The following is a 15,571-nucleotide window of genomic DNA, read 5'->3' as shown; positions in this document are numbered from 1 at the left end:
GACCATTCCAATCACATTTGTGTTGCATTTTGAATGTGTTTGTACAAAAGCCAAAATTGCACTAGCTATTTCCCCTTCAAGAAAACTGATGTTAAATAATGTATTCTCTTGTCTTATTGCATTTGCTCTGCATGGGCAAAAAACTATTGGTGCAAAACGCCACCTGTTTTAAAGAGTTGGGAGGAAACAACAAATAATTATGGGATTTTTAAACATTTCTTTCATTTGAATTTCTTAGGTTTACATCATTAGTTTTCTGTATTGTGCTAAGCTAGTCCAGGACATGCTATCATATTACATTAATGATTTAATCACAAGTACATTGCAGTAGCTCTGGAAAGTCAAAATCTTGGGTAGTGAGACTGCATAGGTCAAGAAAGTTATTTATGCCTATTATTTCACTTCTAGATCACATATTAGATGCAAGTGTGTATGATGTTCACATTTAATTTTTAGTACATTATGTAATGATTTCTCTTAAATAGTGACCTGATATTTGACAGGTATGAGGCCTTTCACCAAGATCTAGTGAAGATAGTAACATCCTACCCAGAAGCTATACTGAAGGAATTGATTTCTTATAGTGCATCCATAAGCCAGTATTTTGGCGTGAAGGAAGTCTATAAACAGGTATAAAAACAAACTTTCTTATGATTTAAAATCTGGCTGGTGCATTGTTGTTTCATTTTTGGGGAACTTGCATTCAAATTCATAAGATTTGATCTATCAAAAGTTAAATCAAATGAAAGAGTTTTGGCCACCAGAGGACTGAGGTTCATTGGCAGAGCTGAGGGAGGGAGCTTTTTGCATCATCTGCCCACACTGTACCTACTTTTATTCTATTCTCAGATTTGTCATTTCAATGGCCTATGTTTTAACAACTTCACTTTTATAATTTTTCTGTTTTAAAATATAATTTAAAATCATCCAACTCTGGATTACATTTTAGAAATGAGTTCCTTTTAATAATAAAGTATTACTTTAAATTTTCAAATAGGAATGGAGTAGATTAACTTTGGAAAGAGAAGTGAACTTAATGTTGTTTTAAACAAGTAAATTGTCACCTTTGTTTTTCTTCTAGAACTTAGCAGGAGAGATGGGCTCTGCACTTGAAGAAGAAGGTAATCTCTCAAGAATCCAAGTCTTTTTTTTTTCAATATGTACTTCTATGGCTACTGATATTTCTATCTTATTTTAATTGGGAAGTATTTGCTGAAGACTCAGAAGTTGAAAATACGCCAGAGACAACCGGGGATAGCCTTTTACAAGAAACTGAAGAAACGGAGCAACAGTCTGAGACCCTTCCACAAATAAGTACAGAAGCAGGTCAGCAGGCTGAGAGTCTCACAAACGAAACTGAAGAAACAAATACGTTTGAGAATGAGGAGAGCATTGTACAAGAAATTGAGGAAGAAAAAAAACCAGAGGATGTGGAAAGCACAGCCCCAGAAAGGGAAGAAAGTGAAAAGTTAGATGACAGTGTAGAAAATGAAGTAAATAGGTTTGAGGATGGAGACAATCCTGCACAAGAGTATGAAGAAACCGATTATTTTAAAGATATTCTTCCTGAGTGTGAGGTAGGTCTAACCTACTATATATTTTACAGAGTTTGTCTCTTTGTCTGTTTGATCAAGAATTCCTCCTAAAGGGTAAGAGCTAGCACCACCAAATATGGTATTCAGTTTCCGCTTATCATCACTTAAAGCAATGAAAGGGTTTGGTTGTTACAGGAAAACGGGATGTGCCTGGAGTGGGATTGCTTGTCATAATACCAAACAGAAAAGAGACAGAATCACCACATCAAATACATAACTGAGCAAATATTGAAAGAGATTGAACCAGGATGAGCCAGAAAACTAGGATGAACCTGGAATAGGATTGTTTCTCAATGAACCTTACAGAAAAAGATACAGTCTGGAATAGTGCTCTGTTTTGGCACAGCTAAATCAATGCTTAAGGTTTGAAAATTAGAAGAAAATGTTATTGGAAAATGTTATTGGAAACAAAATTGAGGGGCAACCCTTTTTTATTAAAACATAGCAAATGATAAGAATTAATACGGATGAGGGAAAACATACACTTGATGGAATTCCCATTTAAAAATACTAAAGAAATTAAAAATTTTAACAATCCTTTTTTTAAAAAATCTGAAATAAAAATTAACTTCATAAAAATAACACTGTATTTTGGAAAAATACAATCATTTAAATAAAGCATGTGCATTTTCCTTTTATTTAAAAAAAAAAACCTTAATAGAGTTAAGGAACTGAGCAATTGCCAGGTAAATCTACTTGTTTACTGTATATTTGAGAGTCCATCTGTCTGTCAATCCATGTGTCCATCTGTCTGTTCAAGAACTCTTCCTAAATGGTAAGAGCTAAAACCACTAAATAAGCTTCCCCTATCATAACTTAAAGCAAGGTAAGGGTTTGATTGTGCCAGGAAAATGGGATGTGTCTGGAATGGGATTGGTTCTCATAAAACTAAACAGAAAAGAGACAAGAATCACCAGGCAGGTGACATGGACTGGCTGGGGATGTGTCCCTCTGTCCAGGACTGCCCCAGCCCTGAGTCTCCCACCCCCTAGGCACCCTTTAGGGAGAGCGGAGAAGGCTGGCGGTCCCCTCACCTATTTCAAAATGGAACATCGGTGGGTGTTTCCCTTCATTAAGGAAAGCGAACAGTTTGCTACATTCCTCATTCTGGCTGAGGAGCACAGGGGGCAGACAAACCTGGACCTGCCACAGCCAGAATTAGGAAGGATGAAGGGGCCTGAAGCTCCTCTCCCCTCCCCAATTCATACGAGAATTTCGTTGGCTGTTCCCCTTCATAAGGAAGCAAGGGAAAAGTGCACAGTTTGCAGCATTCCTCACTCTGGCTAGGAGCATAGGAGGGCAGATGAACCTGCACCTGTCCAAGCTGGAGGACATACACCCCTCCCCTGGCCATGACCTTTGCAGCAGCTATGAACAGCTGGCCCCATGGTGCTGCGGTGAGAGAGGGCTATCGAGTCCTCTCTCCCTAGAGAAGCCTGAATACTGAACCCCTCCTCCCCAGCCCCACCCTAGCACAATGATATAAGTGATATAAATAGAGAAAAACAAACATTGAGCTAAAAACCCAAGTGATGCTGGATAAATCTTTCAATTTCTTCAGAAAGGTAAATCAGTTTCAGCACAAATTCAAACATTTTTGGTGTTTATACAGCCAAGACAGATGTGGGTCTTTACTGCATTAGTTTGGTGCTGTTCTATAATATGTACCATTAGAGATTTAGAGCAGCTGTAGATTCTGTATGGGAGATGGTGAAGCCCATTCATGAGTGCATGACCATTTCCTCATGCACTTTTCCTGTCCTTTTTCAAAGCAACAGCTGAAAAGAGATTTTTCCAATAGGGGTCTGTTTTGTTCCTGCATCCACACTATCTCTATAGCTCATTGTTTCCTTTTCAGGTCTGTGCATAGTGGAAGACCTAATGGTCAGTGTCTCAATGTAAGAGAGCCTTTTATGTCAGTGGGGTAACCTCTGAATAGTTGCCAGTTGGTGGCAAGACATTAAAGGAAAGTTAACTAATTAGTGTCCCTCATCTCATATCTGACCTTGCCCTGCGTGTTCTGTACATTTCAGCTGCAAAATCCTGAACTGGAATCCTTCCTTGGCATTAATGATCCTGTTAGGTCAACCCAACTGGGAATGAGTAGGCATTTTGCAGATGTTGTCTGATCTGAAAATCACTCTCTGCTTTGTGTGTTTTTAAATGACAGAAAGAAAAACTAGTTTCAATTGTAATATTGCTTTGAGGATATAGGGATCACGGAGGAAACGCTAAGAAGTTACAAAAGATCATTTCAACAAAAAAACCCTACAAAAGCAATTACAAAATTTGTGAATGGAAATCCATCAACCATATTTGATCTGAGGAAATGGGTCTGGCCCACGAAAACTTATCACCTAATAAACCATCTTGTTAGTCTTTAAAGTGCTACATAGTCCTGTTTTTTGTTTCAAAATCTGTAGTGAAACTATACTTCCTTAAGTTCATCTATCTGAGCACTTATTACTCATATTTCAAGGCGACTGAAATAATAATAATAATAACTCAGTGAAGAGGATATATCTGTATCTAGAGCATCTTAATAAAGTAATTTTAAAAAGTCCAAGCCATGCAGATGTTTTGCTGGCTATGCTGTAAAGTTTCATTTGTACTGTTCCTGGAGACACTGCCAGAGCTACTGAGCTCAAGCTAATGACCACCCTGAAGTACTAGGATGTTCTCTATGACTCTGTAGAGTTAAGAAAATGAAATGGCCACCTGCTACTTTTTGCCTTGCACAAAGAATGCTAGGCTAAGAGCAAAATGGCAGCATGCTGAGATGCACAAACTTGCTTGCTCATTATATCTGTTTTCCAAATTAGGATTCAGGACATGGCTCATGATTCTTGAAATCCATAGGTTCTCAACATTAATCTGTGTATATAACCCATGTTAATAGGTCTTTGCTTATAAAAACTTATCAGTAGCAAATCTAACCGATGATGACTTCCTATTACTTTCCTAGGTTCTGTTCCATGATTATGTTGAAGATGAAAGCTGTGAAGTAATTGCTGAGATCTTTACCACTTCTAGTGGGAATACTTACTCAGTCCTTGGACATGTTCAGATAGACGAGACCAAGACATCTGAGACTTGTGCTGAATTTTCAGAAAAAGCACTTCCTGTGCACCTGGAGAATGTTATTATGCCAGAAAGCTTGTTTACAGAGCTTAAGAAGCGGTTAGTAGAGTATACTTTGTCCTTTTTTTTTCTTTCTCCTAAGTAATTGGCAAACCTCAGAAAGTTTGGAGGAAAAGTTTGAATGAGCATGCAAAAGTTATCTGAAAACTACCCCTTTATATGACCTTTTCAAAAAATAATAAGAAACATTTTCTATTGCATTCTATCAAATATTTAAGCCTCATGGCATATGTATGAGGAAGATCTTATCCTTATTTTAAAGACTAACTGAGACACAGAAAGTTTATTGGATTGTCCAGTCACAAAACAAAGCACTGGCAGAGCCATGAACCAAAAGCACCTGACTTCCAGTTCCTTGCTCTAATTTCTAAACCCTATCCCTCCAAGCCCTTTTTCTTACCCTTCATTTTGATGGAACACCAACTCTTCTGTATTTCACCAGTTGCTTTTTTATATCCAAGAAATCCATGGCAAGAAGATTGTAGTGAGATTCTGTAAAGATGACAAAATAGCAAGTTGCACAGGCTAACATTAGTTGTGTTTGGTTGAAAGAGGTGTGTCAGTATTGTGCAACTGGTAAAAAACCTTATCCCAGTGGAGTCAGACATCCGAGAGCTTGGGTTTTTTACTAAAATCTTTGAAGAATCTGTCTGCAAAATGAAATCTGCTGTCTCTCTCTCACACACATGCACTCTGTCCCAAAGTAATAGGCTTGCTTTTCAATCATAGGATCCGCCTCTGCTTTTTTGAGCAACTCGAGAAATGGTTTACCCAATCCATGTCCAACTCCTGGATCATTGTAACTTCCAAGAAAGAGGAGCTGAATTCAGAATTACAGCTGCGTCTTCATATGCATCAGCCAAGGCGCGAGAACATAGAAAAGGATATCCATAATGTCAGGGCTGGTACGTATATTTACTTTGGGTATCGCACCTCTGATTTTAGAACTACACAGGTGTGACTCATCATCTGGCACAGCAGTGGCTAGCACTAATTGATTGAGTATTGGGGGATAATGTAGGTTCAAGGGGACTTTTCTAGAGCCGAACATGAAGTTGTTGGTTCTTACATATTCTGGGGGGTTTTAACTTTCCTTTATATGTAACTCAGATTGGTTTCCTCCTGGTTTACATATTAGTAAGAGATTCATCTCTGAATCTGAACTGATTGACTGAATCTGAAGCATTGCTCTCTGAACTGATTAATAACAAGTATCCTCAGGTCCCACTGAAGTCAGTAGGACCAGTGGCTGCTTGGTACCTTTGAAATGCAGTTAATAAGGTTTTGGCATGGCAGACGGAAGAAAAAAGGGTCATTTTAGAATTGTTTTCGAGAATGAAGTGACAAAGCTTAACAAGAGCCTGCATATAGGAAGAGAAGGACTGAGGTACTGAAAATATCACTGATGATTAGAGCTCTCTGGAAAATGAAATTTCTGTCTTGTGGAAAATTCTAAGGTGTGGGAAAAAATTAACATCTCAATTTGAGACAAAAAATAAAACCCTCTACATTAGCTGTCTAATCAGTTACTCCAGGTCCTTTGGCAGAAGTGAAAATTAGAGTCTCAAGACCAACACCTTCTGTGCCATTTTAATGTTACATCATAAATAATGTGTTACACAACTAGGTACTTGTCAATGTCTCTTTTCCTCCCATATCCATAGCTCAACCTCTCTGCCTCCCTGTCTTTCAACCTTCCTGCTTTCCCTTCATAGAGGCAGCGGTACTTTAAGAGAAATGAGCAGATGGAGAGCCAAGATTTTTCAACCACCCTCCTTCCCCCACAAGTTTGGCTGCAGCTCTCCTTCAGGCAGAAAGCTGAGAATTATTTTCCTAATGGAAAGACAAAAAGAGCATTATCCATTGAAAAATCATTCAGAAAATAAATTTAACCATCTCTTCGGAGATTGAAAGTCTGGGTGATGGGAAGGATGGTGAAGATATCAGCAGTGACCAAGAAGGAGGGAGAGGGAGTAGCAAAGGAGCAAAGAGGAGAAATTCATATTTTAACATACTGAGTTAGAGATGAATCCAGAAAATGTCAGAGAAACTTTCAGAGATGGGAGGGAAGCCAGGTACACAGAGGCAAATTTGCCTTTATCAGTGCTAATTTTATGACTGATGTGATAACTTACCAGGCTTGTTTTCACCTTTCCTCCCCCCCTTGAAATCCTACATGTTTTCACACCACATACTGAGCATAGCAGCTAGTTGTTGAAGTAAGCCATAGTCACTGGTGTTGGAAGTCAGGATAGGTCATTTTGTTATGCTCAAGCTAATTCCAAACTTGAGGTGACGGTTATATAAGAGGACTTCTTTCCTTTCAGCGGAGCTGCTTCTTCACCAAGAGCGTCTGGAACGTCACTGTGCAGGGGTGGTGGAAGCACTGAACAAGGAGAAAAATGCATTTTTGAAACTCCAAGAGGATCAGAATGACATCAGCAAGAACTTCCGCAAAAAGATCCAGGACATGGAGACCATCTTCCTCAGTTCCACTAAAGCTGACAAGTAAGCACGTTGTGAGTCTCATCATTTGTGTAGTTTCCTACTCGTGGACTGCATCTTGAATCTGCCTTATCCCAGAATTCTTGAATAGCAGCACATACCATTGTCATTCTCCCACTGGGATAGTTTGAAACGTTTTATCTTACTATTTCATTGCCACACAGTTCATTTAAGGTATGAACATTTGACCTAAGATTCTTTATAATTATTGTCCAGTTCTTTTTCAGGTGGTCCATGACTCTGAGTGGGACACTCTTTACCTAATTCTTTTGTCTAATGTACAGTCATGTGACCCATGCAAGGTTGAATTTAGCATTACTCATGAAAAGCAGGAGTACCAAAATCAATTTTAGCTGCCCTTAAAGTCGACGGACAGTCTTGGTAGAGTGGACTTATTATTTAGAAATTCAACCTAATGTGGCTGTGTTCAGACTAAAATCCCAAACTTTGTCTACACTGTGAGTTTTTGCCAGAAGAGTCAATGCAAATGAAGCGCTGATTAGCATTTTGTCACGCTTCATTTGCATAATCTATTCTGAGCCATTTTTGCGCAGAAACCCCTTGCGCAAAAAGAAACAGCAGAACATATGCTAATCATGGCATGACTTATGTTAATGAGTCCCTCATTCACTATTTTCTGCCAAAAAAACTTGTAGTGTAGACATAGCCCCAGTGTAAACTAGGCCCATAAATATGAAGAGGCAAAATAAAGCATCTTATAGATTTCTTTATCTCCTAGCTAAGAAACTAAAGTCAGTGGTGAAATTTATAATAATTTTAGAATACAGTAGGAAAAGCTTGTGTCATATATTCAGATTTCAGCCAGGCTACCTACCTTGGACGCTAGTAGTAATTGACAAGCTAGGTTATGTTAACACCTGTATGAGGGTCATGTTAAGTAAGGTTGAGTGATGGCTACTAGTGTATATGCTATATGCTGCCACATCAAAACATTTGTAATGAAAGGGAAACAGAAGCAGACTGATTAAACCTCCAGACCCCAGCCTTTGGAAAGGAGTGTCTGCTGATTTCCCTGAATAAGCTGTGGTTTGTCATTTGCTTTTAGGTTGGTTGCGCTAAGTAACTCTCTGCACTCCGAACTGCTTAATCATGTAGAAGTTATCCAGGTATCACTGCGGAGTTACCGGAACTATTTAGATGAAGCCTTGGGGAAACTAAGAGATTCAAATGTGGACTTTCTGAAAGCTTGCAGGTATAAGGGGGAGAGAGATGTGAATGTTTTTGTTCCTGTAACAGTCTCTGTTCACCAAATATGTACAGTTTTATTCCTCTCTCTCTCCCTCCCTCCTTGTCTCCTTACCTAAATTCTGCAATTTGTCAAGTCAGCACAATAAAATTAAAGTTAATCTTTTCAAAATATATGCTATTAGTATTATAATGGTATTTTTATCCTATGAAAATATATATAATAGGGACTGCTTTGCCACAGATTCTTTGAGGGGAGATTGAAGAACCCTAGACAATTACTTTCTTTTCTCACCTTTTGTTTGCAGATTATTTTCAGAGGGAGGTAACTTTTCTCCAGACGAGGCGGAGTTCTTCTGTAAAAGTCTGGAGAAAGAATCAGGACGTATTGACTTCATTGAAGGCTTAATCATGATTGATATGGAGAAAATGGAGTCAAATTATTTAGAACAAGTGGGTAGAGCTTCATACTCTTCTAGTGTTCAAATTCCTGGCTGCACCTAGTGAAACTTTTCTAATCCCCTCTGTTCCTAGATTTGGTTGTGAGACTTTCTTCAGTGCAATTAATGTTAATGGACAAATCATTATATAAATGCTAAGTTCTATTATTAAAGCCTAAGAAGGACAGGTTTATTTCCTGATTTATCTGCTAATTTTTGGCATTTGTTTTCAAGGCTACTGAGATTATCAACAAATTTGAAACGAAATTCCATAATCTTGCAGTGGATCGTCTCTTCATAGAGAAAATCCAGCGGTTTCTAACAAATCTACAAGTGAAAATCAAATCAGAGGTACAAATGAAATTTCCCGAATTTGAACTAAAACTAAATCTCAATCTTTTATATATATCTCATTTATTCTCTCCAGAAGGGTTTTGTCTGGGCTGGCGGAGGCAAACACACTCATGGGACATAGGTATAAGATTTTTATTTATTATTTAAGTAAGGACTGTGTTGTCCTCTGCCATTGCCAGCGTTGAATGTTGGGATGTGGAACCCAATCCTGCTCCTGTTGTAGTCAAGTAGGATCACATCCTGGGTTTTTCCAGCACTTCACTCTAATCACCTACAACTAAAAAGTCCAGCCATCTGCTTGATCCAATATAATTAATGAAAAAAGTGCTGCTGTTATGAATGACTGAATTTGGCCTCCATTTTGGGTACCAGTGATTCAGTATTCTTATTCTTTGAAAATAAATATTGTGCTTTTTCATGAGGATCTGAAACCTCTGTGCTTGCTTCTTCCTGGAGAAATCTTTTGATGGTTCTATAAATGTTTGAGGTTTTATTCCACTAAAATCTGCTTCTACTCTAGGTGGCAAACTCCAATTTGCAGGCACAGACATTAAACTCCTCTTTGGATAAGTTCCTTAAGAAAATAGATGCCTGTGCTCATCCTACTGTGGATAAAGAAGTAAGTTCCAAAGAGATATCAGGTAACTGTGAGATATGCATGTTTGTGTGTGTTTCTTAGTATCCATCACAGTTCATTCTAGTCAAACTGACAAGATGTATGGTATTGAACTACACAGTGGTATGGGGGATGTTGTTAAACCAGCAATGAAGAGAAGTTCACACACATAAATATATAAAGTTTTTTTAAAAAGTCAGGAAAAATGCCAGAAAATATAAATAAAACTTTTTGAGAAACATGAATTTTGGTAATGAGACTGCAAAACTAGCAATGCCAATAAATCCTCTTTAAATCATCAGAAAATTTTCTTGCCTGATTTTGGAACAGTGAACTATCAGATTCTTGAGGTTGCCTACTGTTTAACAAAGAAAAAATTCATAATACATCTTAATAAACACCTACATGTGCAAATGGTCATATCGTCGATTAATGCATATGCAATTTACTTTGGGAGCCCTGAGTTCAAATCCTAAATGTTGACCTTGCTCACAATTGAAAATTAGCTCATCCTAAAATGAGTCTCTATTTGTTCTCATCAAAAAAACTACCAAACAATTTGACATGGCACTCTTTACTGAAGGGGCTGTTTTCCACAGACCTTACTTTAAGTTGTCCAAAGTAACAAAAGGCCTGTTACATACATTTTTTTATAAAAGTCAGCAAAACTTGAAGACAGACTGGATTATCCCAGGCACAGCAGTCTACTGCCACTACCAAAGCACTGTGTTAAGATCATGACAGGTGAAGAAGGAAGAATGAAATCGGAAATTAATTACCTAAAATTGATGTGTTGGAAGGTAGTTTTAGTTGATGAATAAATAATGAGGGGACGGCTGTTCCGCTCATTATTCCCTTGTGGGTTCTTTAAAAAGAGATGGGGGAGGAAATCACCTAAGCCAGGATGAAGGAGAAATAGACTGAAAGGAATGAGCTTTATTCTTATGATGGACACTCTTATTATTACTATGAAGCTGGGTCCCACTATGATACCATTAGGCCTTCATCAGCTTGATTCTGAGAGGTGTCCTGGCCAGACTGGGCCAGAAATGTACCCACACAACAACACCTGGAATGTGTCATGTGTCCTTTACCTTTCCCCCACTTTATTTCTTCTCTTTCCTTACTCTCTCTTTTTTGCCTTCTGTTTCAGGGGGGATTGACATCTTCTGTGGGCCCCTGGGTAAGGTGTGGATTGAGGGGTGGCTCCACACCTCTGGAATGGGTAGGGCTGTAGCAGCCAGCCATCAGCATCACCTGGACCGTGGTACTGCCTCACCCCTCTTCCTCCCCCCCCCCCCCGACCTCAAAGCTGCACGGAGCATATGGAGAAGCACTCCAGTGCTCCCGTGGTGATTTAAAGGGTCCGGGGCTCCAGCCACCGCCACTGCTGCAGTATCAGTAGAAACAGCTGGGAGCCCCAGACTCCTTTGAATTACTGGGCCCTAGGACAGCTGTCCACTTCGCCCCTCTCCCACGTTGCTGGGCCTGTTCTGTTTAATAAGTCTCTGGCTTATCTGACCAAGACTGTCTCTATTGCAACACTGGCCATGAGTCCATGACCAATGAGCCCTAAACTAAGAGTTTGACAAGTCTCAGAGTGACTGATGAGGTCATGTGTTTCTCTAGCAGGGAGGATGCAGATGAAAGTCATTGCCAGAGACAGAAGGTGCATTTTCTGTCTATTCTATTCTTTGTTCTCCCATTCTGTGTACGTTTTGTATAGTCTTGAAAGAAGCAGGACTGGATTTCACCAATAGCAACCTCAGTTCCACACTTTCGCAACTAGTTTTTTCTCTTCCCTAAAAAGGACAATTATCATTTAAAAGGCTGTCAAATAGGAGGTTCCCACTACAAAAGCTCGGTACAACTAAAAAGAGAATAAGGGATATTTTCAAATGAAAGATTTTTCTTAATACTTTACATTTTAAACAATTTAACTCTTTTCCGTTTCTTTTTCTATATTTTGAATAAAAGGTTTAAAAGATTTGTAATGACCTTTATTGCCATGAGGCTAAACAGACCGAGGTCTCTATATTTAAAACCCTGAATCATGTTAAGCTGCTTAGTGGGTTTTTTTCAGTAACGGGAGTAACCTTTGACTCTCGAGGTCCATTTATTCCATCGATTTTACCACAACAAAGTTCCTTCTCTCTGCTTCCTCCCCCTATTATAGCATAGCTGAAAAGAGTCATAAGAAGTTGCACCAGTAAGGACTCTAAACCACTAGTCTTTTATTTTCTTGAGCCAGATAGTCACAATTAAAATTATTTTCAAAAAAGAAAAAAAGCTTCTGTAGCTATTGAACTGATCCCCTAGTTTCCACACATGCCTCGATACAGAAGTGATGGAACAAATTAGAAACATCTTTAAGAGAGAAATTGATATGTCAATGTGTTTGGTAGATTCTAAATGTTTTATCATGTGGAGCAAAATACTATCCACGTTATCCTTTCTTTTTAACTAGGCTGTGACTTCAGAAGAACTGTATGACTTTGCCAAAACTGTGATGAAAGAAATGAAAAAAAGAAGCAAATATCTGAATTGCCTGCTGGTAAATACATTCACTTCCTATTGTACTATAAGATAACCTTAGCTGGACTCTTTATTTTATGAAGACCTTGGGTGAATTTCATTATTCAAATGTGAACTATATCGATTACTCCTGTATTTTAAAAGGGCTACAGAATGCATATTTTGAATTTTCATGTAAAATACATATGCTATTGAATTTCAAATTATCACAAGCTGCCCAAGAGGTGGTAATATAAGGCCCAATCTTGCAAGGTCCTGAGTACCCCACCAATGAGGCTGCCAAGTGTTCAGGGTGCTCAGAACTACTCTGGAGATGCTCAGCACATTGGAGGAGGTGATCCTTAATGAGAGGTTGTGAGAGTGTGTTTTAAAAGTCTCTCTAAAAAATTCAGAATAATTTCCTGAAGTCGTTGACTGGATAGCACATTTTGTATCAAGTGATTAATCTTCCTGATTGGTTGGTACATCTTTACAATGTGTTGTTTTTTGTTAGCTAATAGGAATCGTTATTTTAATTATATTTATTTGAGGATTGCTTTTAACACATAACGTTCAACCTCCATAGCTGCAGAAAAAGGGAAAATCTATTGGAAATGTTTCTAAGGGCACGTCTACACTGCATGCTTATTTTGAAATAAGCTATTCCAGAATAGTTATTCTGAAATAGTTTATTTCTAAATAGCACGTCTACACTGCAGGGAAGCCTCAAAATTAGCTCATGGCAGTCTTCCCTAATGTAGACTTGCTATCTCAATTTAGAGCCCCATGAGGCATTGGGGAGGAGCTATTTTGAAATGGCAGCAGTGGAGCATCTACCCACCATTTAATTCGAAATAGCTATTTCGGAATAGGCGTTATTCCTCGTAGAATGAGGTTTACAGATTTCAGAATAAGACGTCCGTTATTTCAAAATAATTTTGAAATAACGGAATGGCTGCGTAGATGCTCGCATTGTTATTTCAAAATAACACTAATTATCTCGAAATAACAGTGCAGTGTAGATGCATCCTAAATAATAAAACTCTTTCATGTAGCCTGTGGAGCAACATAGTTATACTATTACATGGAGGCACTGGATACTAACCAACTGCCTGTTCTCTTTAATAATACCTGATTTGGTTTTCCTCCACCTCCAGGACCCCATCCCAGCACACACAGAGTTTGCATTGCAGGGTTCTATTGCAAATGCCGTCCGCTCAGAAAGTCTCAGAGAGGACAGTAGGATGATGGTCATGGGCGTGGATAATATTCCACTGCTAAATCCAAGCAGACTTGGAAAGTCAGTTATTGAAGATGTAGCAGTAAGCACTATCAGACATTTACTCCAGTAAGTAAAAGCTTCTCAGTGCCTTAAGATGTTATTCCTTTACCTTATTTAATTTTTTGTTCACTGTATGTACATTTGATTGTCATGCTGAACATAGGAAGCACAATTTGAAAGAATACAAATACAGTAAAACTCCAGTTGTTCAGCATCCAGTGGTCTGGCACTCCCAATAGTCCAGCACCAACTGGAACCCGGAAGTGCTCTGGCCAGCCGGACAATTGGAGCTTCTCTGCCCCTGGCTTCCCCAAGTCCAATGCTAGTCAGTTTCAGCAGCGGCGGACTTGGGGAAGCCATGGGGCAGAGCACCCCAGCTGCTCTGCCCCCGGCTTCCTAAAGTCCGACACTGCTGGAACTGACCGGACTTGGGGAAGCCGGGAGCAGAGCTTCCCAAAGTCTGCCGCTGGTCAGTTCCAGTAGCGGCGGACTTGAGGAAGCCGGGGGCAGAGCAGCTGGAGTGCTGCCCATGCTGCACAGTTCCCCGCCGACACCGCTCCCCCTCCCAGACTCCTTATAGCTCCCCTTCCAGTACTCCAGCATATCCAATAATCTGGCATCCCTTGGGTCCCAAAGGTGCCGGATTATTGGAAGTTTACTGTATATATTTATTATTTTTGTTCTGGTAGTGCATAAAGATCCCACTGAATTTAAATCATCCAGGCCATTTCTGTGCCAGTGCAAGATGGAAACGATTATATGCACGACTTTTTCATATGTTTTCTCCAGTCTAGTTTTAAAAGCCTCAAGTACTGAGATTTCTGCCTCTTCTTGAGAGAGACATTTCACAACCAAAGCTATTTTACTGTCACAATGGCAATGATAGAATTTCACTAGTTCAACTGAAGTGCTGTAAAAATAGATATTAAGTGGTTACAAGTTTTTAGCTTCAGGGGCACTGTTTGAATTAAATTGGGGTAAATGTTACATAAAAGGTAAAATTATGTCAAAAAAATGTATAAACATTAATGAATAAGGAGACAGTGATTCATGTGAAATGGCAAGTTCCACCTTTTCAATTGCATGTTTGATTACATAATTGTGCTGGCAGGCATCTAATTTCTAGCTATGCTAGATCATTTGACTTGCTCTCCTGCAAATTATTGCAGTTAGACGTGCATTTGTAAATTTAGCCCTAGCATTAGACAGTATCTCCAAGATTAAAGTGCTCTCAGACCATGATAACAAGGGAGAACAGGTAGCTAGGTATTTAGAAGCCACGTAGCTCCTAATTTTTGTTTCAGAATTCAGCAATCCAAGAAATCTCCAGAACTGCGGCATGAGAGAGATGATCGCTCACAGTCAGTAGCAGGAGGTATGTTGAAGTGCTTTTTCTTATTGATTGGCGGAAAGAAATACATATTGTAATTGGCTACTCTTAATATGTGACTGTATATTTATACCTCTTAGAAGGAATAAAGTACGCTCCAGTATGCTTTTTCTTGCATGCATCATACATGCTAGTTGACTGGGGAGGGGGCACTGTGCACCAGACATCCTTTGGAATATGGTGTGCAGGGAAACACACTGGATAGTCATGTATCCTAGTGCTGTCTTGAGAGATTTGGATGAATCTTGTCCTGCTGCTTATGAGAAGGAAAGAGACCCTCTACATACTCTTTCTTTGTCCCCAACTTTATGTGCCAGTGTATAGTGCACAAGACTTATCCCTCTATCTTTATGGCTACGTCTACACTGCCGTTTTTTTGCAGCAGAAGATATGTAAATCGCGCTCTCATTTGCTATCTTCTGCCGATCCTTTTTGTGGAAGAGGTTTTGCCACTAAAAAGCCCCATGTAGATGGGGCCATTTGTCGGAAAAACCCTTTTGCGCAAGATCCCTTATTCTTCAAAAAATG

At 39.1% G+C, this 15,571-nt stretch overlaps 1 protein-coding gene across 12 annotated transcripts in view; it reads left to right on the top strand.

Moving 5' to 3' along the window:
- CCDC180 (coiled-coil domain containing 180) overlaps positions 1-15,571 on the top strand; it is a 295,490-nt gene that overhangs the window by 262,943 nt on the left and 16,976 nt on the right. For all 12 annotated transcript variants that reach the window (XR_012897158.2, XM_089772936.1, XM_075905190.2 and 9 more), the window contains 13 exons: positions 504-630; positions 1,082-1,121; positions 1,207-1,577; positions 4,561-4,775; positions 5,466-5,641; positions 7,064-7,244; positions 8,308-8,454; positions 8,756-8,900; positions 9,122-9,238; positions 9,762-9,860; positions 12,325-12,411; positions 13,529-13,719; positions 14,958-15,028. Coding sequence is in view for 11 of the 12 variants with exons in the window: in XM_089772936.1 (XP_089629062.1) it covers positions 504-630; positions 1,082-1,121; positions 1,207-1,577; positions 4,561-4,775; positions 5,466-5,641; positions 7,064-7,244; positions 8,308-8,454; positions 8,756-8,900; positions 9,122-9,238; positions 9,762-9,860; positions 12,325-12,411; positions 13,529-13,719; positions 14,958-15,028 (1,967 nt within the window). In the remaining variant the exon portion in view is untranslated. The remainder of the gene's footprint in view (positions 1-503; positions 631-1,081; positions 1,122-1,206; positions 1,578-4,560; positions 4,776-5,465; positions 5,642-7,063; positions 7,245-8,307; positions 8,455-8,755; positions 8,901-9,121; positions 9,239-9,761; positions 9,861-12,324; positions 12,412-13,528; positions 13,720-14,957; positions 15,029-15,571) is intronic.

This window comes from Pelodiscus sinensis, chromosome 23 (genome assembly GCF_052426305.1).
Source record: "Pelodiscus sinensis isolate ZL-2025 chromosome 23, ASM5242630v1, whole genome shotgun sequence".
In the NCBI taxonomy this organism is placed as follows: domain Eukaryota; kingdom Metazoa; phylum Chordata; order Testudines; family Trionychidae; genus Pelodiscus; species Pelodiscus sinensis.
Note: the sequence above shows the minus strand (reverse complement) of the source record. Positions and strands in the feature narration are given on the sequence as shown.